Source organism: Emydura macquarii, unplaced genomic scaffold (genome assembly GCF_026122565.2).
Source record: "Emydura macquarii macquarii isolate MOO-44397 ecotype Brisbane River unplaced genomic scaffold, CSIRO-AGI_Emac_v2 contig_1002, whole genome shotgun sequence".
Lineage (NCBI taxonomy): Eukaryota > Metazoa > Chordata > Testudines > Chelidae > Emydura > Emydura macquarii.
In genome coordinates this window covers 548,228-575,812 of record NW_027131139.1, presented here as the reverse complement: position 1 = coordinate 575,812, position 27,585 = coordinate 548,228, and the positions used below count along the sequence as shown (strand labels likewise).

The 27,585-nt window shown below is 48.2% G+C and overlaps 1 protein-coding gene across 3 annotated transcripts in view; it reads left to right on the top strand.

Moving 5' to 3' along the window:
* Positions 1-27,585, top strand: part of HDAC7 (histone deacetylase 7) — a 235,609-nt gene that overhangs the window by 93,459 nt on the left and 114,565 nt on the right. For 2 of the 3 annotated variants that reach the window (XM_067544581.1, XM_067544579.1), the window contains exon 1: positions 24,981-25,867. In XM_067544581.1, the coding sequence (XP_067400682.1) occupies positions 25,633-25,867 (235 nt within the window). In that variant the 5' untranslated portion in view covers positions 24,981-25,632. Of the gene's footprint in view, positions 1-24,980; positions 25,868-27,585 lie in introns of those variants that run through there. The other variant, XM_067544580.1, reaches the window with a different exon arrangement.

Below are 27,585 nucleotides of genomic sequence, written 5' to 3'. Positions count from 1 at the left end.
CTCTGTAGAGCAGTGGTTCTCAACATGTGGTCCATGAACCCACTATGTCAAAGGAGTCTGTGAAAGACAGGTTATGTCTACACTGCCAGCGGCCAGGGCCCAAGCATAATTTTTTCAGGCCCGGTACAAACTTGTAACATGGGCCCCCTCCCACACACATACCCATAGGGGTTGCAGCCTGGGCAGGGCTTCTGGGCCCCGGTAAAGTGTACCCTTTTCCCCCCCATGTGGGGGCCATGCCGGTGGCACCACTGGCAGTGCAGGATCGATTTTACAAGTTCGACTGAGCAGCAGTAAAGACTCGCTCAGTCGAACCCGGAAGTCAACTCTGTAAATCCACCCTGGCAAGTAGCATAGAGCTGTGTCGATGGGGGGTGAGGGGGCATTTCCAATTGGTGCAATGGAGATGCTGCAGTAAGTAGCTGTTAGGAAGTCGATGGGAGATACGCAAGTTACTGTACGTAGCTTGCGTATCTCCCGTCGACTGCCACCGAAATCCGTGGCCAGTGTAGACCAGGCCTGTGACTGAAAACTGTCTGAACAGAATTCAACTATCTATACAGACAATAGATTCCAAAGGGTCCGCCCCTCTCTTCGAAATTTTGTCAGGGTTCGCAAATGAAAAGAGGCTGAGAAACTCTGCTGTAGAGCATGCTTTTCCTTCAGATTCAGTGCTAGTTCTACTGCCCTAATGTGGTGCTAGCGGTCCTGTGCTGAAGGGAGTGGGGTGGGAGATCGGGAGGGGCCTACTTTCCTTGCAGTCAGTGCAGATCCCAGTATTCCAGTGCCATGCTAGGAGAGCTGGTGTAGTCTGTGCAATGAGATTAAAAAGGGGAAGGCCTGGTCCGGGCTTCTTAGCCTCTAGAGCTTCCAGTTCCCATCATCCCCTAGTGCCCATTAAGCCTATGGGCTGAGGTATTGTCTCTGTTGCTCGAATGCTGCTGTCTCAGAGAGTGCCGCCCTGAATGCCTGCTCTGAGGCAAGACAGCAGCTTTGCCAGCTCAGCTGGCTGAGCATTGCCCAACGCAGGGTGTGATTCGCTGCTCCAGCTTTCCTCATATCGCACATCAGCAATAAAATGCATCAAACGCTTCTGTGCCCATGTCAGCAACTCACCCTGCCACCCACCTGTCTGGCAAGTCAGCCAGCCCCGCCACTGCCTGGGAAAGTTAACCATGGCTTGGGAATGGATCCTGGGTCACCCCTGAAACCTCACCCCAGTGGGGACTGCACCATCCAAAACATCCACTCCCAACTGCAGAGAAAAGAGGGGCCCTCTTCCCCTGGGGAAAGGGGAGCTCTCTGACCCACAAGAGAAAGGAGGAGCTGCCCCCTGAGGGAATGATATGAACTGAGGTAACTTCTTCAATTCCTGACTGTGATCCCTGCTGCTAGCCCCAGTGACAATCACAATGCATGTCTCAATGTGTGCCTCATGTCTCAGCATGCCCTGCCTGCTGCAAGGGTGGGGTGCTGTGTGCCCCTGGTCAGTGCTGTGGGGGATGGGAACACACTTGGTTTCCCAGCATTCCACATTACAGCCTGTTTTGTGAAAATAATTTGCAAAAGCATGTATGGAGTACGGGAGCAAGCATGTCTCCTCTGAGCCCAGCTGCAATGGCTTGTGGCCTTCCAAGATTCCAGGCCTCTCAGACGTAGCAGGGAGCAAACACTAGAGTGCTCACAATTTTGCCTTCTCTTATAATAACTGAGTGCGTGGCCAGCAGCAAGAGTTGATGCTAGAGTTTGGGGCAGTCAAAAGCCACAGATACGAAGGCCTGTCTACACTTACCTGGTGATTCGGCAGCAGTCGACAGGAGTTATGCAAGCTACACAGAGTAGCTTGTGTAACTCCCATCAACTGCTGTGCTTCCTTTCTGCACACCGTCTTCACTGCACTGTGCCGACAGGAAGCGCGTTCCCGTTGACGCAGCGCTACGCCACTTGAGGGGGTGGGTTAACAGCATCAACTTCTGGGTCAATTGAGCGGGTCTTCACTGACAGCTCAATCGATCCAGGTAGGTCGATCTGATGGCAGCGACTTTGCCGCTGTCAGTATAGACATACCTGGAATAAGAGGAGATCATTTTGGCAGGAGCAGAGGACATGAATCAGGATCCCCTCTTGACTGCAGTGCCTCAAACGTCCGTCAGAGCAGAGGCTTGCCATCTCGGGCATTTTCACTGGTGTCTGGTGTGCTCTGATCTTATACTGCACTCTAACAGCTGTGCTGAGGAGCAGCATCCTTCTTCTCCCTTGTGGCCAAGTCTTGTCCAGATGTTAAGTTCGGAGTGCATGATGCAGGGTGGTAATGAGAGCATGCTTAGTGCAGAGGGAATGTTCAGCTTTAGCAACAAGCCTCTAGCAAGCTGGACTGAGCAGAAGCAAAAAGTGATCCTTAGCAGTTTGTAATGCAGCCAAATCTGAACAGGTTTCTAGGAGGACAATCAAAGACATCCTCTGACCTAAGAACTATCCCACTGGCAGCTTTAAAGTTCTTGCTGCAAACCATGGCGCTGATAGAGTGCCTCAACAACTCCCAGGCCATTTTTTAGAATAGGAAACATGAGACAAGTTTAATATTTGTATCATTTATTGTTTGTATTACAGTAGCATCTAGAGAGGCCAGTTGAGCTCAGGGCCCTGTTGCGCTGGGCTCCATACAGATCCTCACACAGAGTACATCTCACTGCAGTTGGGAGGTGAACACCCAGCTCAGGTAGAGGTACATGTGCATGTACATACATGGCCTAGTGCATGTAAACATATAGCACTGTAATGCAGTCGCATGGGTGGCAGCTTGGGCTAGCTGTCCCCAGCTACATACTGGGCTCTCTGGCAGGGTGGTACTAAGGGCATCTAGCCCAGGCTGTAGACCAGGCCACCGTGACCATCGTGTTATTTTTAGTGTGCTTCCTCAAGCAGAGCTAGGTGAGTTCATGTGCCTGAGGTGCACGTTACACTTCTCAGCTGCCGTGAAGACATGTCTGCAGAGTGAGGCTTTGTCGACACTTGAAATACCACAGTGGCACCATTGTAGCTGCCCCACTGTAGCGCTTCAGTGCAGATATAACCTGTGCCAATGGGAGGGGTTCGCTAGTTGGCATAGGTAACCCACCTTCTCAGCAGGTGATAGATAGGTTGATGGAAGAACTCGTCCATCAACCGAGCACCGTCTACACTGAGTGATGTAGTTAAGCCAATTTAATTTTCTCGCATAGATCAGGCCTGAGAGAGAGACACTCCCAGTCCAGAAGAGTTTATAGTCTAAGAGGCTGTCTACACTGCAACTGGAGTGGGGATAGCAGCTTTGAGCTACCTGAGCCTGGTCTGCGCTAGGAAATTAAGTTGGTATAACTACGTCGCTCATGGGTGTGAAAAATCCACCCCCTGAGTGACAGTTAAACCAACTTAACCCCTGGTGTAGACAGCACTAGGTCAATCGGAGAATTCTCCTGTCATCCTCACCACTGCCTCTCAGGCGGGTGGAGCACCCACACCATCGGAAGAACCCCTGTGGTCAGCAGAGGTAGTGTCTTCACTGAAGTGCTACAGCAGTGCCTCTGTGCCATTTTAAGTGCAAACAAGCCCTTGATGTGGCTAAAAATAGGAGTGAAGCCGCAGCATAGCCCTGGCTAGTATGGATCCAGGGTTCCAAGCAGCTTGCACAGGCCATGCTGATGTCCAGGCCATGGCATCTTCTTTGTGATTTTAGCCACACTAGCTAGGTGAAAGCTAGCATGGAAATCCCTACCTGAGCTGCATGCCTGTCTCTGTCTGCAATGCAAACAAACAGCTCGATTCAGGCTGGAAGAAAGGGATAAAATACCCACCCAGAGTGAGCCAACTTTGTCTTCATGCCACTATGTTTATCAGAATGTGGCTTTGCTTTTAGTTGGGAGGTTTGTTCAGAGGGGATTGCAGACCAGGCAGGAGGGCGAGGTGACACTGAAAGGAGGCAACAAAGGTGAGAAGGGCGTGGAGTGGAGTTGCAGTGAAGACTGTCCAGGCAGGTGGACTAGCAGGGGACTGGAGTGAAGAGCCAGTCAGCGCAGGGGAGTGGATGATCAGAGTTAACACCAAGAAAAGGAGACGGAGGCATCACTGGTGTTCAGGGTCCCTGCTGCAGCTGCTGTACATGCGTGGCCTACCGTAGTGCGCACTCTCCTGCTCACTGGCTCGCTCTCTGTTATACACTCCTGCAGTACCTATGCCCCATCTATTATAGATGCTGTGTGCCCGGACATTGCCGTTGTGGGTGCAGCTTGCCTGGTGCTCCCAATGTGCTGCTGTGCCCCTTTCTCAGATTAGCCCGTTCTTGCTATGTGGATCACTGAGTCCCAGGAATGAGACCAGAACCTATGGTGGAGCCCAGGTTGCCTGGCTCTCAGGTGCACCAAATAGCACATGGCACTCACATGTGTCTGGCCTGATGCCCAGCTCACTGTCATGTGTCCCAGGCCATCCCATACCCTTCAGTAGCACTGAGGTTGCCCAGACCTTCTAGGCACAGCGCCATGAAAGATGCTGGGGATATTTCCTTTCCCAGGGCGATGCTGCTGAGTACAGATTAGGAAAGGCCTGTGTCATGGGAAGGCTGGCAGAGCCCTCACTGCCCCGTCACACCAGAGGCCCCTGCCAAGTGCAGCTCTATAAAATGGGGTGGGCCTGGGAGCAAGCTCAGGTGTCATGAGACACTTTCCCCTGGGGAACAGCTCTTCTCTGGGCAATGGAAACACTCCACGCCCTTGCTGCATAGTCACAGTCACCTCCCACTCTGGGCTTCGCCTTTCCTGCCTCTCACAGTGGCAGGTGGGTGAGGAGGCTCCTGGGAACTGCAGCATGAGTGTGAGTCAGAGCAGGCCCTGGGCTCAGCAGGATCCTGGACTCAGACCCGCATGTATTCTTGGGCAAAGTAGAGGGTTTGCCAGCTGGGGGCAAAGGATGAAGAAGGGCATGTGGGAACCAGGCTGCTGGTCTCTGTGAATGCTTCAAGCTCAGAGGCACAGAGGATGTATGCCACTGCCAGGAGGTGGTGCTGAGAGAGTGGGGTCCCCAGTCAAACAAAGCCCTGCAGTGCTGGCCCTGGAGCCACTGCTGGTATTTCAGGGCAGCTGAGCTCCCCTCTTTGACACCTCAAGGTCTCTTCACCACCACTGTGCCCTGGGCTCGGTTCCCAAACTCATGCACCACACGTCTGCATGTAATTGCCCAGTGTGCTCCTTCTTGGGAACAGCCCTGCAGGCAGTGGCTGTGTTCTGCTGCGGGCTACTGCAGAATGTGTGAGCTCCACCTCAGAAGCGGCTGCATTTCCGGAGTGGGTAATGGGATCCTGTCAATCACAGAATCAATGGAAGGGACCTCAGGAAGCATCTAGTCCAACCCCCTGCTCAAAGCAGGACCAACCTCAACTAAAGCTAAATCAGAGGTTCCTGAATACACTCCACAATGCAGAGGGCTAAACCAAAGCCCTCTGCACTGGGGTGATAGTGGGTGCCCTTAGCTTTATTCCCACCTTTCTGTGCTGCCTTGGGAAAGCCATCTGGATAAGCTTTTGCTGAGCCCTCTGCTGCCTAAACATCCCGCTGTTCAATCAAGCCTTGAGTGGGGAATCCCAGTCCAGTGGGTTGGTCTCTCCTCAATCTGACTAACATACAAGATCTTAATCCTCTTGCCCTCCCTCAACTCCAGCTCCAGTTCCCCCCGAACTTCTGGACTGACTGGAAGAATGCTGCAGAGAGCATCTTTGCTGGGTTAGCAGTGAGAAGAGAAGGGAAGGGAAAGGGGGAGTTTGGACCAGCTGAGCCAGCTCTGACTTTTCTTTCTTCCTGTGTTCGCAGCCTGGTGATTGCTCAACATGCGGGAGTGAATCAGGTTCATCTCCCCAGATCAAAATAGAACATTGCTTTCACAACTGAGCCATGAGTATTCTGCACTCAGTCCCCAAGCCTAGTCTCTCCAGTACATAGTCCTGGGGGTCTAGCAATGACCTGTAAATGCAGAGAATCCTCTTCTCTTGGCTTCAGGAACTGGAAGAGGCACAGGTGCCTTCTGAAATCGATGCTGGAATCAGCTGGCTTGGCTTCCAGGAGAATTTGAATGGCCTGGCACATCTGACAGAGGGTGGATCTGAATGGGACCTTCCCACCTCCTCCATGAGTCTTCAGATGCCAGATCTTAGCTATGTGGCTATGAGTAGATCGAGATCATTGGTAGAGAAGGAGGTGCTCAGATACTGCTGTGATGAGCAAGGAACAGATGATTAGACAAAAGATTAGATGAATAGGTGTGTATAGAGAGAGAGAGGGAGGCAGAGGTATGCTGGCGATGAACCATTATCTTTGTGCATATGCTAGTGCAATGCTGGCTGCCCAGCTTTGCCCCTAGACTCTTTTGGGCTGCAGGATGATTCACTTTTCAAGAAATATGCTTCTGCGTCCCACATTCACCTCGCCCCTGAACTGGAGAGAGTGCCAGCAGGGATGAATTTGCTGCTTGGGGCTGGACTTGTGCTTCCCATTCTGGCCCCTTATTTTGTCTTTAAATGCACAGGTATTTGGGAGATTGTGCATGCTCTTGGTGGAGTGTCTTAGCCTTGAATGCTCTACTGAGATATGTTCAGGGCTCACCTGACAAGTCCTTGGTAACTGGCAAGAGAGCAGACATACCATGTGTTCTGAGAAGTCCAGGATTCTGCGCTGGTTGGAATATTTTGGATTTTCACAATGTCAAAAAAATCACAACACATTTTAAAATCCTTCACAAAACTGTCTCCATTTTCGAACCGGCTCCAATTCTGTCATTGTCTTTCAAGCCACCAGGCTGAAAGAATGACACTGGCTTCCTCCGAGATGCGTCTTGAGGTTAGAGTGTGCTCTACTCCTAGGAGAAATATGGGTTCCCCTATGTATGCTTCCTGTCTGTGTCAACTCCAGAAAGTTTTCACACATGGTGGGGGAGGGGGCGGAGGGTTTGATTCTGTGTCTCTTCCACAAGCCTGAGGAGTTTAGTGGAGACCCATTCTTTGGGAGCTGGGGATGATGCTTCAGATTTGGGTGCAGCTCCCCATTCTGAATCCACCCCCAGACTGGATCCTTTCATGACATTTTTAGGGAATGACTGTCCAGAAGGAAACCACTTTTCTGAGGACCTGAAAGAACTTACATCAGCTTTGATTGGCATTTGAGGAGTCCCCCAAAATTTAACATGAGACTGAGGCCTGCAGCTGTCTGAAAGACTTGGTGGAGGGACAGGTTGGGGGAGGATGGAAGGACGGATTGAGGGAACTTGGGGACTGACGAAAAAGTAAGACATTTCTTCCCCCCACTCCTAAACATATGTATAAAAACATCCTCATGGAGACATGACTCTGTCGTTGATCTGCTCCATCTTAGTAATATGCAAATTCAGCTCTGAGAGGGGACTTATATTGTGCAGTTATTGTCTGTTCTCAGAAGGAGCTATTAGTCATAAAAATGTTACCATGGTGATTTTTCTGTTGTTTGGGTTCAGGGCGTGAGTTAACAGCACCATCAGAGACTGGCAAAGTAGGTCAGGAGCACTAACTGCTCCAGACAGACTCAGCTCTTCAAGGTAAGTTCCCATGACTGAAGAAAGTTCTAACTAAAAATACAAACAAAGCAACTCTGCTAACAGTAGCCCAGGTAATTCTCAGCGCCACTGCCTTAGAATTATCTGTGCATATCAATTAGGGTTACTATTAGAGTGGGCTCGTGCATTAGCCAGACAGGTCAGGTCAGGTCAAGTCAGGTCATCCCATTCTGCCCTGAGAATTATTTTGGAATGTTGTTTTATTTTCCCATTGTTTGCACTCCCCAAGAGATGACTCGGATGTCTCTCTGACCCTGTCCATTGGTCCATGTCTCCTGGTCCTGCCCCTCTTGTGACTGCTTTTCATCCCTTTGCAGTTTTCTTCTGCTGCCATTTGCTGGTCCCAGGCCAGGCTGCTGTGTCACAAAGGACAACCTATAGAAAGGACATGCCTCTCCCCCAATGGGGATTTCTACCTCCAACTAGCCTCCTCCACCCTCACACTGACTTCTTCACCTGCTTGGTAAATGGCCAGCAGTCAGGCGGGGATATTTCCAGCCCTTCTTTCCCACACCAGCTGGGTCCCACTATAGCTATTGCATTTGAGAGCATTACTGTAACTCTCATTAAGCAGTGGGACTGGATTCACTTGCAACCTCTGTAAATGAATGGGAGTTCTAGTCGTGTATTAGATCCCAAATCAGCAAAGCATTCCACCACATGCTTCGTAACTGTGAATTAGGAAAGAAAACTTGTCTTCATGTTCAGCCAAAACCTCAGACTGAACTCATTTGGATCCCCAACCAGCATCACAGTGAAAAAGTCCTCCCTACCAGTGGGCCCCCCCGCCCCCAAGACTTTCTGCCAGGGACGTGGAAGAAGGAATTGTGGATAAAGGAAGTTCTTGGGAGTCTGGAAATGAAGGGGGAAAATGGAGTGGGCAGAAGGATTTGATTGATCCAGGAAAAGGATGAGGTATATGAGAGGGAAAAGAGAGACTCCATAAGCATTGAATTAACATCTAATGTCTGCAATTTGAGCCACACAGTGCTGATAGATGAGTACAGACGATGCCAAGCCATTTTTCCACAGCTTGCTGAAAGTAGCTGTCTGGTAAACTGGGGTTTGCAAATGTATCCGTGTGTGCATATGTTTGTGTGTGTACAGTATGTGGATGTGTCTACACTGCAATCGGGTCAAGTGATAGCAGCAGATGTGAACATCCCCACACTTGCTTTGAAAAAGCCAGTTCACTAAAAGTAGCAAGAAGCCACGGTTGTGAATAGGCCTCATCTCCTCTAACTGAATTGACTTTGTTAGCACTTGCCCTCTCGTTTCCTCCCTTGGATGTGTATATATATACCTCCTATCTGTGATTTCCACTTCATGTTAGTCTTTAAGATGCTACAGTACTCTCGTTGTTTTTTCAAGAAGCCACAGTGTCTCATGCAGTGGGATGGCCAGCTGTTGGGGTACATCCTCAGAAAAAGGGCCTGGAGAAGGTTGTACTTGGGCAGCTGGCTCATCGCACTGTCTGTGCTGCCAGGGCTACCCTGCTATTTTGACACTAAGCTGGGGGGAGTGGTAGATACCCTGGAAGGTAGGGATAGGATACAGAAGGACCTAAACAAACTGGAGGATTGGGCCAAAAGAAATCTAATGAGGTTCAACAAAGAAAAGTGCAGAGTTCTCCACTTAGGAAGGAAGAATCCCATGCACAGCTATAGACTGGGGACCGATGAGCTAGGCAGCAGTTCTGCAGAAAAGGATCTGGGGGTAACAGTGGATAAAAAGCTGGATATGGCTGCATTAGGAGGAGCATTGACAGCAGGTCGCAGGAAGTGATTATTCCCTTCTATTCAGCATTGGTGAGGCCGCATTTAGAATATTGTGTCCAGTTTTGGGCCCCCCACTACAAAAAGGATGTAGACAAGTTGGAGAGAGTACAGCGGAGGGCAACAAAAATGATTAGGGGGCTGGAGCACAGGACTTATGAGGAGAGGCTAAGGAAACTGGGCTTGTTTAGTCTGCAAAAGAGAAGAATGAGGGGGGACTTGATAGCAGCCTTTAACTACCTGAAAGGGGGTTCCAGGGAGGATGGGGCTAGGCTGTTCTCAGTGGTGGCAGATGACAGAACAAGGAGCAACGGTCTCAAGTTGCAGTTGGGGAGGTCTAGGTTGGACATTAGGAAAAAGTTTTTCCATGAGAGGGTGGTGAAGCACTGGAATGGGTTACCTAGGGAGGTGGTGGAATCTCCATCTTTAGAGGTTTTTAAGCTGAGGGTTGACAAAGCCCTGGCTGGGATGATATAGCTGAGGTTAGTCCTGCTTTGAGCAGGGGGTTGGACTAGATACCTCCTCAGGTCCCTTCCAACTCTAATATTCTATGATTCTATTTTTAGGAGTTGGCTCGATCAAAGCTAGCAAGGGCATGTCTGTATGTGCCGTCATCGCACCTCCCAGCTGCACCCTAGATATACCCTGCGCTTGTGTGTGCCTGTGAGAATATGCAACTTCCCATAGTCTGCTCTCACAGTGCACGGAGCCGCGCACAGAATAATCCTCTGTAAAATCAAAGCAGCTAGACTTTATTCTTGTCAGCCTTGTTGCAAGCAGGAATGGAAGATATTGCAGCAAAGGGCGAAAGGCAAGCTCACTCTGGGACAGTGCTTTCTTCTGTGGCTTCTTAGGAAAGGAGAAGTGTGATGCAGTAGCTAGAGAAACCCCCTGTTTTGGGTTTCCTGGAAATGCAGCTGTTTGAATGTAAAGAGGAGCCACTTGAAGTAAATGTCAATGAAGACTGTTCACTGTACACTCAGTAAGGAAACCTGGCAGGGAGTTTTAGCCACATTGACAGGGGAGATTTTTAGCCTTTTGTAACAAGACCTGCTAGTCCTGCCACCGTCCTATGTCAGCTATATAAGAGTAGTTATTTATTTTTCACATTTTAAGGTCCTAGTCTTATATTGGGAGCAGTTATAATGGACCCTTGCATCCATACAGACTCTACCTGACTTTAGAAAAAGCTGAGGCGCTCATGATTTTTGCCCTTACCAAACATGGTGGTCATCTCATTTTCAATGGGCTTGAAGCCAGAGTGCCCTCAGCTATGATGGCCACTTTTTATTTATCATCTGTGGCCCAAGTAGGAGACAGTGAGGAGACCAGTGAATAAAGAGGTACAGTGAATGAAACTGGGGGCTAGGGGAAATTGTGAGGGCAGATGCGAGACTGTGGGTGTAGAGAAATGTGGTGAGGGGCAGGGAGATGGAAGTCAGTATTGACAAATGCAAAGTAATGTACAGTGGAGGGAATAACTTGAACTATGCCTACATCTGACTGGGTTCTCCACTAGCTGTAGCAATTAGCAGAAAGACCTGGCCATCACTGTGGACAGCTCCACGGAGAGCTCTGCTTAATGTGCAGCTTTGGTCAGCAAAGCAAACAAAATTTTAGGATGCATAGGGCATGGGACAGAGAATAATTTGGGAAATATTATAGTGTCTCTGTATAAATCAATGGAATGCTTGCACCTGGACACTGTGTGCAGTTCTGATCACATAACACAAGTACAAGGGGAAATTAAATGGAATTAAAAGTGAGTAAATATAAAAGGAATCAAATGAACTACTTCTACAGTATTCTGAAGAAATCTGATTTGATCTCACATAAATTGGGAGTGGCGGCTTCCCCCAAGGGTTAATAACAAGTAGGAGGCACAAAAACCAGTCAGATTTATTAGTGCTTGTGGGTAACTCATGATTTTTCAGATAATCTCATGATCTTTGTAGGTCTGACTCATGATTAAGGATACAATTTTGTCATGAACGTCACAGAGGTCACAGATTCCGTGACTAAAGGAACCTCCATGACTTCTTCGGCTTCAGCCCTGACTGCAAGACCAGCTCCCAATGCAGGAGCCAGGGCTGGGGCAGCAGCTGAGGCTGGGTCAGTCCCTGGGACTGGGTCAGTTCCCAGCAGACAAAACAGCTTAGGTGGCCTGAAAAGTAACCGGGGCTGGAGCAGCCCTGGTGTTCAGAGCAATGGCCGAGGCTGGGTAAGTCACTGGGTATTTTGTGTCTTGCCTTGTTGCTGTAGCAACAGAGCTTAGCTTGTTACCATAGCAATAGAGTTAGACTATTAGGGGATAACAGCCAGTCCTGGCTGGTCTTTAATGTAGTTCAATAAAGACTTTTCATGGGTTTGCATCTCTCTGTGTTCCCTGCTGATTTCTCTCTGAATACAAGTACTTCCTAACGATTTAACATAACAGAAGTGGAGATGGAGGCCTGGGAGCCACCTGTGCTGCACCAGCAAAGAAGTAAAAGTCAATGTAAGAAAAAAACCTTTTTGCTGTTTTGGGGACTGGGCTGTTTACACTGATGGTTCAAACTGAAACTAAAACAGGCTCTGCTTTGTTTTCGTCGAAGTGAAGCAGATAGATTGGGAACAGGGAAAGCAGTGCTAGTGAATGGAAATAGCCAGCAACTATGTGTGAATGACCCCAACATACATGAAGAAAAGACATTAAAAGACGAGAGAGAGAGAGAGAAAAAGAGGGGCAGCAATGGCTACCCTTACGGGGCCCCTGGGTCCTTTTGACGACACTCTAGAGGAATGGAACTCATATACGGAGCATTTTCAGCTTTTTGTTATAGCAAATGATACTACAAATGCAAAGAAGGTGCCCATTTTCTTAAGTGTTGTAGGAGGTAAAATCTATACTTTATTGCGCAGCTCCTGATAAGCCAGAGACAAAATCTTACAGTGACATTGTGAAAATCCTGGAGGCACATTTTTTTCCAAAATCGCTGGTAATTGCAGAAAGATTTAGGTTCCACAAAAGGAATCAAGAAGAAGGTGAAACAATTGTGCAATTTGTAGCAGCTCTGAAGAAGCTTGCTGAACACTGTGAATTTAATGATATGTTAAATGACACCTTACGTGACAGGTTGGTGTGTGGTCTGCACAATGAACAATACAGAAGCACCTATTGACAGAGGTCCAGCTCACCTGGCAGAAGGCCATTGAAATTGCAATCTCTATGGAGCTGGCCGAGAAGGAAGCCCAACAGCTCAGTGCATTGACCAGAGTGCATAAGGTGTCACAAGAACCTACCCACAAGACAGTGGGGAGCCAGGAATGTTACCACGGTGGAAAGCCGGGTCACCATGCATCGGAATGTGGGTGTAAAGACCTAGTGTGTCAACAGTGTGGCAAAAAGGGACACATTGAGCGTGCCTGCAAACAACAGAAGGAAGAGACAAACAGAACAGGCAAACCAGAGAAAAAGAAACCTGCTGCCTGGTGGATCAAAATGGAAAATCTGCACGTGGTAGAGCAGACTCAGGGTGATCAAAGTGACACCCAGTCAGAAGAAGAAGTGCCATTCCATGTCTTGTCCATGGCAGTTGGCTCACATGAATACTGGGTAACCCCGCTGTTGGAAGATAACTTGTACACATGGAACTGGACACCTGCGCAGCAGTTTCGCTGGTCTCAGACACTGTGTATAAGGAGAAGCTAAAGCATCTCCCACTTAAGCTGACAAAAATGGCTCTGACGATGTACACTGGAGAAACTGTACGCATGTTGGGCACTACTGATATTAAGGTGGAGCTCAATGGACAGACTGCTAAATAGCCATTGTTTCTGGTGGAAGGCAATTACCCAGCCATAATGGGAAGGTCATGGCTTAGGAAGATCCAGCTGAACAGGGCAGAAGTGCACAGGACGGCTAAAGAAGAAACAGGTCTGACAGTTTTATTAAAGAAACATGCTGCTGTTTTTGGAGGGGAGCTGGGAAGTATGAAGGGAATCACTGTGAAACTGAACATTAAGCCTGACAGCCAACCAAAATGTCTGAAAGCCAGAACTGTACCATATGCCATCAGGCCAAAGGTTGATAGAATCATAGAAGATTACAGTTGGAAGGGACCTCAGGAGGTCATCTAGTCCAACCCCCTGCTCAAAGCAGGACTAACCTCAGCTAAATCATCCCAGCCAAGGATCTGTCAAGCCGCAGCTTAAAAAACTCTAAAGATGGAGATTCCACTACCTCCCTAGGTAACCCATTCCAGTGCTTCACCACCCTCCTAGTGAAAAATATCAAACCTAGACCTCCTCCAGTGCAAGTTGAAACCATTGCTCCTTGTTCTGTCATCTACTACCATGGAGAACAGCCTAGCTCCATCCTCCCTGAAACCCTCTTTCAGGTAGTTAAAGACTGCTATCAAATCCCCCCTCATTCTTCTCTTCTGCAGACTAAACAAGCCTAGTTCCCTCAGCCTTTCCTCATAAGTCTTGTGCTTCCAGCCACCTAATCATTTTTGTTGCCCTCCGCTGGACTCTCTCCAACTTGTCCACATCCTTTTTGTACTGAGGGGGCTCAAAACTGGACACAATTCTCCAAATGTGGCCTCACCAATGCCGAATAGAGGGGAATAATCACTTCCCTCCATCTGCTGCAATGATCCTACTAATGCAGCCCAATATGCTATTAGCCTTCTTGGCAACCAGGGCACACTGCAGACTCATATCTAGCTTCTTATCCACTGTAACCCCCAGGTCCTTTTCTGCACAACTGCTGCCTAGCCCATCGGTCCCCAGTCTGTAGATGTGCATGGGATTCCTCCGTTCTAAGTGCAGGACTCTGCACTTGTCCTTGTTGAACCTCATTAGATTTCTTTTGGCCCAATCCTCCAATTTGTCTAGGTCACTCTGTATCCTATCCCTACCTTCTAGGGTATCTATCACTCCCCCTAGCTTAGTGTCATCTGCAAACTTGCTGAGGGTGCAATCCACCTCATCCTCCAGATCATTAATGAAGAGGTTGAAGAAAACCGGCCCTACGACCGACCCCTGGGGCACTCCGCTTGTTACCATCTACCAGCTAGACATGGAGCCATTGAACATTATCCGTTGAGCCCAATGATCTAGCCAGTTCTCTATCCATTTTATAGTCTATTCATCCAACCCATACTTCTTTAACTAGCTGATAAGAATACTGTGGGAGACTGTATCAAAAGTTTTGCTAAAGTCAAGATATATCACGTCCACTACTTTCCCCACATCCACAGAGCCAGTCACCTCTTCATAGAAAGCAATCAGGTTGGTCAGGCATGACTTGCCCTTGGTGAATCTATGCTGACTGTTCCTGATCACCTTCCTCTCTTCCAAGTGCCTTAAAATGGACTACTTGAGGATCTGCTCCATGATTTTTCCAGGGATTGAGGTGAGGCTGATCGATCTGTAGTTCCCTGGATCCTCTTTCTTCCCTTTCTTGAAGATGGACACTATATTTGCCTTTTTTCAATCATCATTGCCACGAGCTTTCAAAGATAATAGCCAATGGCTCTAAAATTACATCAGCCAACACCCTCAGCACCCTTGGATGTATTGCATCTAGCCACATGGACTTGTGTATGTCCAGTCTTTCTAAAGAGTCCTGAACCGGTTCCTTCAGCACTGAGGGATGTTCACCTTCTCCCCATTCTGTGTTGCCCAGTGCAGTAGTCTGGGAGCTGACCATGTCTATGAAGACAGAGGCAAAAAAGGCATTGAGTACCTCAGCTTTCTTCATATCCTCTATCACTAGGTTGCCTCCCCCATTTTGTAAGGGGCTCACACTATTGGTAACATACCTGTAGAAACCCTTCTTGTTCCCCTTCACGTCCCTTGCTAACTGCAACTCCAATTGTGCTTTGGCCTTCCTGATTTCATTCCTGCATGCTCGAGCAGTGTTTTTATAATCCTCCCTAGTCATCTGACCAAATTTCCACTTCTTGTAAGCTTCTTTTTTGTGTTTAAGCTCACCAAAGACTTCTTTGTTAAGCCAAGCTGGGCACCTACCATATTTACTATTCTTTCTGCACATTGGGATGGTTTGTTCCTGCGCCTTCAAAATGGTTTCTTTAACATACAACCAGCTCTCTTGGATTCCTTTCCCCCTCATATTAGCTTCCCAGGGGATCCTGCCCATCAGCTCCCTGAGGGAGTCAGACTCTGCATTTCTGAAGTCCATGGTCCGTATCCTGCTGTTCTCCATTCTTCCTTTTGTCAGGATCCTGAACTCTACCATCTCATGGTCACTGCTGCCTAGGTTGCCATCCACTTCTACTTCTCCTACCGTATCTTCCCTGTTTGTGAGCAGCAGGTCAAGAGGAGCAGGGCCCCTCGTTGGTTGCTCCAGCACTTGCATGATGAAGTTGTCCGCAACACTCTCCAAAAACTTCCTGGATTGTCTGTGCTCTGCTGTATTGCTCTTCCAGCAGATGTCAGGGTGATTCAAGTTCCCCATGAGAACCAGGTCGTGTGAACTGGAAACTTTCCCTAGTTGACTGAAGAAAGCCTCATCTACCTTGTTCTCCTGATCTGGTGGTCTGTAACAGATACCCATCACGACATCACCCTTATTGTCCTTGCTTCTAAGCTTAACCCAGAGATTCTCAACTGGCTTATCTCCAGTTTCATACTGGAGCTCAGAGCAATCATAGTGCTCTCTTACATAAAGTGGACCTGGAGCACCTGTTCAAAAATGGAGTCCTAGTACCAGTTAACCACAGCCTATGGGCAACCCCAATTGTTCCAGTATTGAAGAAAGATGTCTCAATTCGGATTTGTGGGGATTTTAAGGTCACTGTTAACCTGGTGTCGTGTGCAGAGCAATACCCTCTTCCCCGAATCAAGGACCTTTTCGCTGGCCTGGCTGGTGGCCAAAAGTTCAGCAAAATTGACCTGAGTCAGGCATATTTACAGATGCACGTTGATGAGAAGTCCCAAGAGCTGTTGACTATCGTGACACATAAAGAGCTGTACCTATACTGTTGCTTGCCCTTCAGAATAATGTCTGCTCCAGCTTTGTTCCTGAGTGCTATGGACCAGATCTTGAGTGGCTTGCCAGGAGTCCAGTGCTATCTTGATGACATCTTGGTCACTGGCAAGAATGAAGAGGATCACCTTAAGAACTTGGAGGCTGCCCTACAAAGACTGGATGAGTATGGTCTACGAGTCCGAAAAGACAAATATGAATTCTTCCAGCCCTCTGTAGAATATTTGGGACCTATCATAGATGCTACTGGCCTTCGCAAGGCTCCTACAAAAGTTAAGGCTATTGTGGAAGCTCCACCTCCTCAAAACGTAAGCCAACTTCACTCTTTTTTTGGGTTATTGAACTATTATGGAAAGTTTATTCCACAGTTAGCAACACTACTAAAGCCACTACATGAACTCCTTGGCCAGAACAAGGCCTGGATGTGGACTGAAGCCTATGATGTTGCATTTAACAAGGCTAAACATGTATTGCTAAATTCAGAGGCTTTGATGCACTTTGATCCATTATTATTGAATAATAAGCAGTACTCATCTACATTTGTCAGGGGTATTTCTTAATGCTTTTTGCAGCAGTCAGCAACTCCTGATCTTGTACAGAGATGAAAAATATGGGACGTCCCTTGTGAGAGCCCTTGAAATCCCATCCTGCAAAAGCTACTCTTATTCATATTCACAACCAAAATTTTCATTAACACAGAGCTAAGGATGTCTTGTGCTGCTTTGTGCTCTTCTGGAATGAGGAGGCTAACCATAAACCTCTGCAAATCAGCAAATAAAGAGTTAATATATCTCCCACATAACCTTAACTCTGCCACTCAGTGCTGGCAATAGGTCCAGAAGCCAAACAAAACCTGACCTATCCCTAATGACGTTTGCCATTTTCTGCGCTGAGCTGTCTGTCTAGTACAATGCTCTCACGGCCCCCCACTGTGTTAGGTGTAACTGTATGGAACCAGGGATTCATTCCAGCAAGCTGCCATCTGGGAAAAGGTTCAGCTGTAGCTATAGGCTACCTGTTTTCTGTGCTGTGTTAGGCAGGAAGTCCATATTGTAGAGGATCCCAGTGGGCCCCCTTGGCTCTGAAAGCTAAGAATGTTTGAAAGCATTGTAAAAAGTTTGAATGACTGCAACTGTCCCTCCAGAAGTTGCCATTTAGGGGAAAAGATGTCTGCTTCTCCCAGTTCTAACACTCTTTCAGTGTTGAGAGAGCTCATGATTTTATGATGCGTCTTGCAATATTTGTTCTTTTTCTCACAGCCCCAGCACTTGGGAGCATGTGGATATGAGAATTTCAACTTTCCTTTTTAAAACGTGTAATTTCTATACCTTATGGTTACAGAGGAAACCTTGAAACTGTGGCCTAAAAGAACCGCAAATGCTCAGAAATGAGGAGGCAAATAAAACCAACCAACGTTTATGAGGCTGGGTTTTTTTTAATCTTTTGATTTTGGGGGCAGACTAATGATTTTTGAATGGGTGGGATTGGCAATACTGCTCACACATTCTCAGTGCCCAGCAGAACCTTGTTAATCCAGAGTTAAGGTTGTCCAGCACTGGCTTATCTTCTTCTAGAACATGGAGGGTGGCTAAATTCAAACCTTTGAAAATCAGGAAATAAAGAGTTCTGGTAACACGTTCCACAACAGGCCACCCACAACCTTCATTCTGCCTCCTTTGAGTGATGTCCCAGCCTGAATTGTTTTGGCAATGAATTTGCCTTGGTTTTTGAGGAAGTGGTGACAGTGAGAAGTACAAGACTGAGGGGCAGCTATGGGGAGACATGATAGGGCTCCTGGACACAGCTCACTGCCTCACAGCTACTGTCCTCTTCCTGGCTCGTCCATGCCATAGTAGGGCTAGAGGGGCCATGGGGAGACAAGGTGGGAAGCAATGGGCTCTGGGGAGTGCATCTACCAGCTGGATGCAGGAAAGGAGAAGGGCAGGGAGCCCCAAGCCAGGTCTACACTAGGAGCCCTTTGCAAGTATAACTGCACCTTTATGCTATATTGGCATATACATACATACATACATGTGTGGAGAGAGAGAGCGAGAGAGAGCGCAGTAGCTACATTGGCATATATATATATAGCTTATTCCAGGCCTACCTCCTCACCCCAGCAGTACAACTGTATCTTCATAGGAGCTTTTGCCAGCACAGCTCTGCTGGGCAGGGATCACACCCTGACTGGCAGAAATTTGGAGTGTAGACTTGGCTCTAGAGTGCCTATTCCACTGCAGGGGCTAGTACAGGAAGAAGGGCCCTGCACTTCCGTCTGCAGCATGCAGGTTCGTAAGGACATGAAAAGGTCTGCTCATTTCAATGGCATGTCCTCTGTTAAATGAGAACAACCCCACAGAGAATGCAGTCTATGCAGTCTGAAACTATCGTTCTTAGAGGCATGAGCTGCCCTAGTTATCTAAAGTTATTCTCTTCCCCACTCACCCAGTTTTAGCAATATGGATATTTGGCATGCGCTGAGCCTGGTCATTCTCCCTCCCCGGTCTGAGCACTGTGCCTGAGAGCTTGTCTTCATGTACCTACGCAGCTACTTCACTATAGTCCTTTGGGGTGTGTCTATACTTACAGCACTGCAGTGGTGCAGCTGTACCGATCCAGCGGTGTCGCTGTAGCGCTTTAGGGTATGTCTATGCATACAGCACTACAGCTTAATTGGTGATGGTGTGCGCAGCGTGTGTGACTTTGAGAAATGTCAGTGTCTTACAACTGTATGCCCACTGCCATCTACCTGTCTGCCTGAGTCTCACACTGAAACAGTCTGGTGGGCAGTACTATGCCTGGGATATGAAGCCTGGTAGGGTTGGTGCAGAGTTGGACTGATATTGGAGGAAATAGCTGCCACACTGAAAATGACACTAGAATCCTGGCCAGAATGAATCACTTCTGTCCTGGAAGAAGCTTGCTGATCTCCTGCCAGGTAGCAGTAGGGATGATGGCCTGGGTCTGTGCTGAGAGCTGGGGATAGGCATGTTTGGTGCATGCACCAAGTGCACTGTGATTAGAGCAGGTGGGGAAATGAGACTAGACATAGTCAGTGCATGCATCAAGCCAGGTCTACAGTATAGACCAATATCAGTATGACTACGTTGCTTAGGTCTGTGAAAAATCCACATCCCCGAGCAATGCAGTTATACTGACCTAACCCCCCATGTAGACAGTGCTATGAATAGCTACTGACTCTTGAGGAGGTGGATTAATTACGCTGATGAGAGAAGCTCTCCCATCGGCACAGTACCATCTTCAATAAGGCTATGTTTACACTACAGCCTATGTCAGCAAAACTTATGTTGCTTAGGGGTGTGAATATTCCAGCCCCCTGAGTGACATAAATTACACCAGCATAAGCAATCATGTGCACAGTGCTATGTTGGTGGGAGAGCTTCTCCTGCCAATACAGCTTGTGCCGCTCACAGAAATACTTCCGAACTGTAAGAGCAGTAGGGCAATGAAACAAACTGCCTTGGGAGGTTATGGAAGCTCCACTGGAGGTTTTCAGAAGGAGACTGGAGAGTCAGCTGTCTTGGATGGTTTAGACACAACAAATCCTGCAACTTGGCAGGGAGGTTAGATTGGATGACCTTTGTGGTCCCTTCTAACCCAATGGTTCTATGATTCTACATGGGGAACAAATATCTGATAATGGCCTCTTCAATCTAGTACAGTAGGATATAACATGATCCAATGGCTAGACGCTGAAGCTAGACAAATTCAGCCTGGAAATAAGACAAAAATCTTTAACAGTGAGGGCAATTAACCACTGGAACAATTTACCAAGGGTTCTGGTACATTCTTCTTCACTGGCGCATTTGAAATCAGGACTGGATGTTTTTCTAAAAGATCTGTTCTATTTCAAACAGGAATTAATTCAGGGAGACCTATGGTGTGTGTTATGCCGGAGGTGTAGGTTAACTGATGATCATCACAGTGGTCCCTTCTGGTTGCCATCCATAAATCTATGTATCTATGACCATTTTAAAAGCAGCTGATTTTTGAAGGGGAGCTGTACTTCTGGAATCCCTTGACTAAATGCCCCTAAATTTGCACCACAGTATACCCCAAATCCTGTGGTGATACACCAGTGTTCAAGACAATTTCCCTATGCATGTGGATTTTTAGAGCACTTTCAAACATTGGCTCTAGCGTGTCTCTACTTTGGGCAAAGCTTCCCTGATGCCAAGCAGAAGCAATAACGTGCATGCCAAATCCACGTGGTACAGGAGTGGAAATCACAGCCTTTGGGTCCTGCTTGGATTCAAAGATTATTGCATGATCCCCAGTGACTGGAACATGAGTTGAGCTCCTCCTCAGGTAATCACCACACAGCAGTGCACCCAGGCACACCAATCTCATGGCACATAAGCAAATCACTTTTATTGGTGCACATCCCTGAGAACCGAGACAGAACCTCCAGTCGTTCTTTAAGTATTGCTTCCCATACCTGGAACCGCATTGCCTGACAGTTGCTGAGGTCAGACCTGACTGGCTAAGGACACTCTGGGGCAGATCAATCAATGCCATAGTTTCAGCCAAATGTGTGTGCAAAAAAAGCATTAAAAGAATGAGAGACTAGAGTGACAGGTCCCTTTTCTCCAGGGCCTGTATCTCTGAAACCCCTTACCTAAATGACCCCAGATTTGGCACCAATAATCCAAAACTGAGCCCCAATTAGGCATGTCAGTTTTCAAGACAAATGGAATACACATGTACATTAGAGAGCACTTTGAAACATTGGCTCTTAATGTGAGAGCTTGGTTCAGACCTTAACTTGGAGACATTAGCACTCTTGTATCATAAGCATCTGATCCTTTTATGACTCTTGCCAAGCCATTTTGACTCAATAATATCATGTGAGAGTTCTGCTTGTTAATTATATGTTGTGCCAAAAACTGTTTGCTCCAATTTTGTTGGATTTTAATTCCATTGTGTTTCTTTTACTCTGGTATCATTAGATATGGTAAAGAACAGCATTTAAATGGCCTCCTCTGGTCCAAGTCACTATTTTATGTAGCTGCTACTTTTCATTCCTTCCCTTCCTCTTTCTGAAAGGGCTGGTGTGGTAATCCTGTAACCCAGAACCATTTAAGACAGATGTTCACAGCAACTGTGAATCCACAGATATCTTTTATTACCATTATTATATTTACTAAAGTAATACACTTAGGAGGTTATTATAAATAGTAATAGGTGAGGTAGGCTGCGCTAATTGTATGGCTCCATTCTCTTTTGTGTCTCAGTCAGTAGCTTCTCTTGGTTTCCAAGCAGGTGTATAAAATACTTGACTATCTGAAAGGAAGTGTCACTGGTAATTGAGACTCCAGGGCTGTATGCAAGAAATGGCAGCAATCTGCCAATGGCAACCTCATCCTTTTCTTCTCCCCATCAAAGGACCTAATCCTGCACCACTGAAGTCAGTGGGAGTTCAGTGGTGCAGGATTGGAGTGGCCTTAACAGAGAAGATGGAGCCTTGAAGACTAAGTGTCTCTGCTGATGGAAGGCCCTGAGCACAGATGCTCCCAGAAATGAACCAGTGCTCCTCATGTCAGCTTCATAGGGCTTTGGCTCAGGTCTCAACAGACAGACTTTTTTCTATATATCATATTGCTCCTGATATTTGAGCTGTCAGGTGGACTGTGGAGAGAAGAGGAATGGGCAATGGATGAGCATCATTGAAATGCCATCAGCTTTAAAAAACAGCAGCAAAACTACAATTCACAGTTCTTGTCTTTAAACTCGACCTGTGACTCAGGTCCCCATGCTGAGCTCTCTCTAGGAAAGCACATCATATTACTGTTTTAATGTGAGCAGGGCAGCTCAGGGAGGCAGGTTTGAGAAACAAAGTAAAAAGCTGCAAAGCATTGCTGCAACAGGCCATTTTCTTAAGTTCCTACATCTAACCAACCTTACCCTGAAATATCCTTCACCCCCCTGGCTCTGGGATTTATGACAAGCTGTAATAGCCTCAGACATGCAAGAACACGTGCACTCTGGTTAATAAGTTCCACATTACCGGCTGAAAAGAATGCTGCAACAGTGCACATGCTGGAAGTTTGTCAGACATCATCAGGATGGACAACTGCTTGTGCTAGTGTGTGTTTTAGGTCTCAGTTCTTATCCCATGAAAGCCAATAGTAAATTCTCTACTGACTTTCCTGGGAGCAGGAGCAGGATCAAGATTGGATATTTTTCTAAAAGATCTGCACTAAGAATTATTTTGGGGCAGTCCTCTGGCCTGTGCCATACAGGTCAGATTAGATGATCACAATGGTCCCTTCCAACTTTAGAATCTATGAGTCAGGCCCCTGGTGAACAAGGCTGTTTGCTGCCCCAACCCTTCCAGGGCATTTCTGTCCTCTGTATTCATGCAGCAAGTACAGCATGGGCAGTAGCAGCAGAAACTTCCCCTACACAATATCTCCAGCCAAGATTTCTCAACCCTGACTTTGAGAGACATCTCTGTAGGTGAGACAGGAGTCTCATTTCCATGCTCCTCTTCAGTGCTTGGACCCTCTATTCAGGCTGCCAGCAGATGAGCCAATTAGTGCCAGGCATGATGGTGGCTTTTGTGCTGTGAACACTGCTCCACTGGGAAGTGGACTGAGTCCCAGGAACCTGGTGTCATACAGGTCATGGACGCCAGACTGTGTCTATTTCATTATTTCCACTAAGTGAAAATTGCTACCTGCAAAAAGTGCCATGTGGGTGATTTTCTTAATTCCCTTCTAAGCATAATGAAGAAGCCTGAGATTATGCAGACTATATGTCACATTCCTGATGGGGGAGTCATATTTCTGATGACCTGTCAGAGCCTCTTTGGTGGTCATATGTGGTTAACAACATATTATTACAACTGGCAATGGGGGAACCTCCAAAGATTTGGAGATTTAGTTCAATAAGTATGTGATTCTTCACACACAATGAGCCAAATGTCCTTTCAGTCATGTGATTTATTTCAGATTAATGAAAACATCAAAAGAAGAACAAAAGTAAAGTTTCCATTTGAGAGCACAATATGTGCCTCTCCTTTGCTAGAGATTGGATCATGTCTTTGAACAACATGTGGCTGCTGACAAGCAGAGTTCCTAAGTGTAAAGATGCACAGTGTGCAGGAAACAGCTGTCATAGTTTGAAGTGCAGATCATAGAACAACTTTTTGTAATCTTTTTTGCCTTCTGGGGGTTCAGTATTCTGGTGATAGGTGTTAAACTGAAAAACTATTTTAGGATTTTCTTTAACAGCTTCTACTTTGGGAAGAAACCAGGATGTGCACAGAGGTGGCAAGATTGTTGAATAAATCAGAAATATTTGTCCCCAGAAATGATTTTTTCCTTTCAGTTCATTTGAGGTAATGCTTTGGTTTCTTATATTTCTCAGCCCACTTGGCCCATCGTTTGTTAGCCTGCCAATTCTACCTCAGCCATACCTCTGTGCCTGCATCCCTTCTCCAAAACTTCCCCTTGAGCCGACTCTTTGTCTCCCTCCCCCTCTTTCATCTCCATGCTGGGTCTTATACTCCCTCACTTTGTCCATGTTTCTCCTTCTCCTTCAGATCCTTCCTGCAAAGCCTTTTCAAGCATGATCACTGCAAAATCTGTGCACCTCCATGAGCACTTACCGTCACCTGGTGTGTTATGGTGCATATGTGTGCACATCTGGCTGTGTCTCAGATATACTTTATGGCACAAAGCCTGTCTCGTTAGATTTCTGTTGCACTAGCTAGCCCACCCATTGGTGCTCAGTAAATAATAATAATGGTTGAGAGAAGGCACTGGAGGGGACCTTCTCACTGATGTGTAGGGAGTGACTTTGAGAACACACAATGGTGCCTTCTAATAGCCTTGCCCAGATTTCCCCAGCTGGTGCGCTGGGAGCAGCATGGGCTGGTGCCTGAGTGGATCATTCTCTTGTGTCTGGGAGACAGGTTACTAATCTGCCAGTTTGCTCTCTGGCTGTAGGGATTCAGAACTGCCAGTCCCAAGAGTTCAAATGTTGTGAGTTGGGCCCTCAAAAATTCATGACTGGCCTAAAAATAAGCATTTTAGATTATTTTATTTGCTTTCTAGAGGTTGAAGGGGGGAGGGGAGAGAGATGTCACGTTTTCAAGCTTCCCTATGCAACCACCACGGGTAGAAAGTTAATGTAAACACACACACACAGCAGCAGGGCGAAGAGGCTCAGGTAATCAATCACCTGACTCCAGGAGCTGAGACTTCCCAGATGTCATGAGACTTGCCAGCCCTGGAAAGCAGGGCGGCCTGCTCTCAGCTGGTCCTGACCCGAGGTTGCTGTTCCCTCGGGGTGTGCCCCTGGCACTGTGCGGCCCAGCCCCGCCTGCAGAACAGACTTGTCCTCTAAGCAGAGCACCGCGTAACTCCAGCTCTTGTGAGGGGGGCAGCCTGGCGCCTCCAGTGACGCTCGCGGGAGGCTGGGCTTCCAATGAGCCTCTGGACAGGGCCAGAGTCAGGGCTCATCTCGGCAGCGGAGTTACTCCGGATGTTCCCCGGCCCCGCTGGCTGAGCGCTGCCCGCTCCCCGCAGATCCCCGCCCGGGGGATGTTGCACCAGAGCCGCACCTACCTTGCACAACGTGGGTGCGGAGCGCGAGCTCTCCCAAGCGGGTGGGGGCCATCTCGGCTCAGCCCCCTCCCGGGCCTGGGAGCCAGTGCGAGCTGCGGAGAGGGGAGCGAGCCGCGAGCCCCGGCCGGACAGGTGGGAGCGAGCTCGGCAGCGCGCGGCTCCAGGCGCCCCGGGTGACCCGCGCCCGACCGTCCCCGTGCCGCGCCGCGGATGGAGTTGGAGGCGGGGGGGGGGGGCACGGCAGTGGCACGACTTCAACTGCAAACTTTCGCTCGGTTGCCATTGGCTGCGGGCCGGCCAATCACGAGCGCCCTTCGCAAACAATGCAACTTTTTCCGTGCGCCGCTCCGAGCCCGGCTCCTGCGCTCGGGCTCTTTCGGGGCGAGCCCCTCCCCGAGCTGTGCTGCGCCTGGCCCGGACTGGGACTGGGAGGCCGCCGCAGGTGGATCGGCCACGGAAAGCCGGGAGGGGAGCGGAGCGGAGCGGGCTGCAGCCGGGGCGCAGAGCTCGGAGCGCACGGGGATGGGCGGCGCTCAGCTTCTCGCTGGCTCCTGAGAGCTGCCCCGGCCGCCGGGCTGCGATCATGGCACCGAGGGAAGCCCCTTCGCCCTGCCCCTCCTCCAGCTGAAGGAGCAGCCGGCAGGAAGCAGCTCCTTGGATGCGAGAGCGGCCGAACCCGGCTCTGACGCCCGCTGCCTTGGCTGGAGATGACGCTGTTGCTCCTCTGCCCCCACTGACACCCGAGCCCGGGGCTCCGGCAGCAGGCTCCATGCCAGGGCTACATCAGATGCTCAACACCATTTACGAATCGGATTCTGTTTTCTCTCCAGATGGAATTACAGGAGGAGAAGCGAGTGTGAGCTTGGCCCAAGGGAGCAGCGCCTCCAGCAAAAGTAAGTGACCCCGCCTGGCCCTCGGGCAGGGCCGGGTGCAGAGACGAGAGCCCTGAGGTTACCTAGCACGGGGCCAGGGCCGCTGCGCCAGCAGGGCAGGGAGGGCTGCGCCCAGGCTTGGGATGCAGAGAAAAGGGAAATGAGAAAGGAGATTGAGCTATTTTTGCATCTCCTCACATGACTAGGCCCTGCGACATGCAATGGACTTAGTCAGCCAGCCACAGGGATTTCCTTTCCTCCCCACAACTCCTCTTTTCCTCTCTCCCCCCTGACTTGAGAGGGAGGCCTTAAGCAGCTAAGAGGTGGGATTCCTTGGGTCAGATGTTCAGAGGCGGGACAGCTGAGTGCTCCTGTAAATCAGGCAGGCTGTCTGGTTGGGGTGTATGCCCTACCATGAGTCTGAACTGCTGGTGTAAGGGCCTCAGTGGACAGTAGGCAGGTGATGGTTCCCCTAGGGAAGATGAATCCTCCGCTTTGCCAGCATAGAGCAGGAGTTCTCCAAGCCAAGGCATCAGAAGGTCTCTTGCAGGTGGCTTCGAGAGAGGCCCAGGCATCATGATCATTTGTAAGTCTCTGCAAAGCAAAACATGGGGGTGGTAATTTGAGGAATCCAGTCCAAGACTAGAAGAATGTTTAACCCATCTGGAAACTAAGGAGCAGGACATGTGGAGATTTGTTAGTTCTGCTTATGTCCTCCAGAGCCCTAGCGCCATGCAGAGCCTGTGTCTTCCTCAGGTGAGGTTGGTCAGTATGTGAGGCAGGGTACTGCAAAATCATCCAGTCCCAAACCGCATGATGCTAGTGTGAGTTTGGGTCTGGGGTCTTGTTGTTCTGAGATATACAGTGTGTGATGAGTGTTATGTCCGTTCTCTGTGAGGCCATTGCACTGTTATCTTTGTGTCAGATATGTGCTGGGAATTGTGTGTGTGATGGCATCTCCTGGTCTTAAAACAAGGCTGTTATGCCACTAACAGGAGAGTGACGCTTGTATCCCTCGCTGGGAGCTGCATTGGACATAGATGTAAGGGAATGCCCAGCCTAGGTTAAGGAGTATTCTAAGGGAGCCTGGTGCGTCTCTAGCACCTTCATGGATATCACAGGGAGTGGAGAACTCCAAGGCTTGTCTACACGGGGACACTCAGGAAAGTTAAGACAAATTAAGCTTGAAATCAAGACTGGATGTTTTTCTAAAAGAGCTGCTCTAGGAATGACTATGGGAAAGTTCTACGGCGTGTGCTATACAGGAGGTCAGATTAAATGATCACAACAGGCCTTTTTAGTCTATGAATCTATAAGATGTGATGTGAAAGTGAATTAAACTCTTGGGTGATGCTGCAGTGAACTAGGGCCACTTCTCAATGAGAATATCCACACACAGGAGTTAATATGCTTTAACTTCACAGCTTTAGTTAATTCATTTCAATTTTCTGAGTGTCCCCATGTAGACAAGCCCTAAGGCACAGATATTTCAGTTCACTAGCTACACAAATATTGCCAATCCAAACATTCAAAAATCATGAGTAAGGTCCCCCTTCCTTTCCCCCCCCCTTCCCCCCCCAAAAAAAATCAAGAGTACCTTAAAATCATGATTTAAAAAAAATAATAAACTTGTCTCTTTATTTGCCTTCTGGGTTTTTCAAGTGTTTCTGCAAAAACCATGATGGTTAGAAACACTTTCTTTTCAAAATGAAAGCTGAGATTCTCATGTAATTGTATGA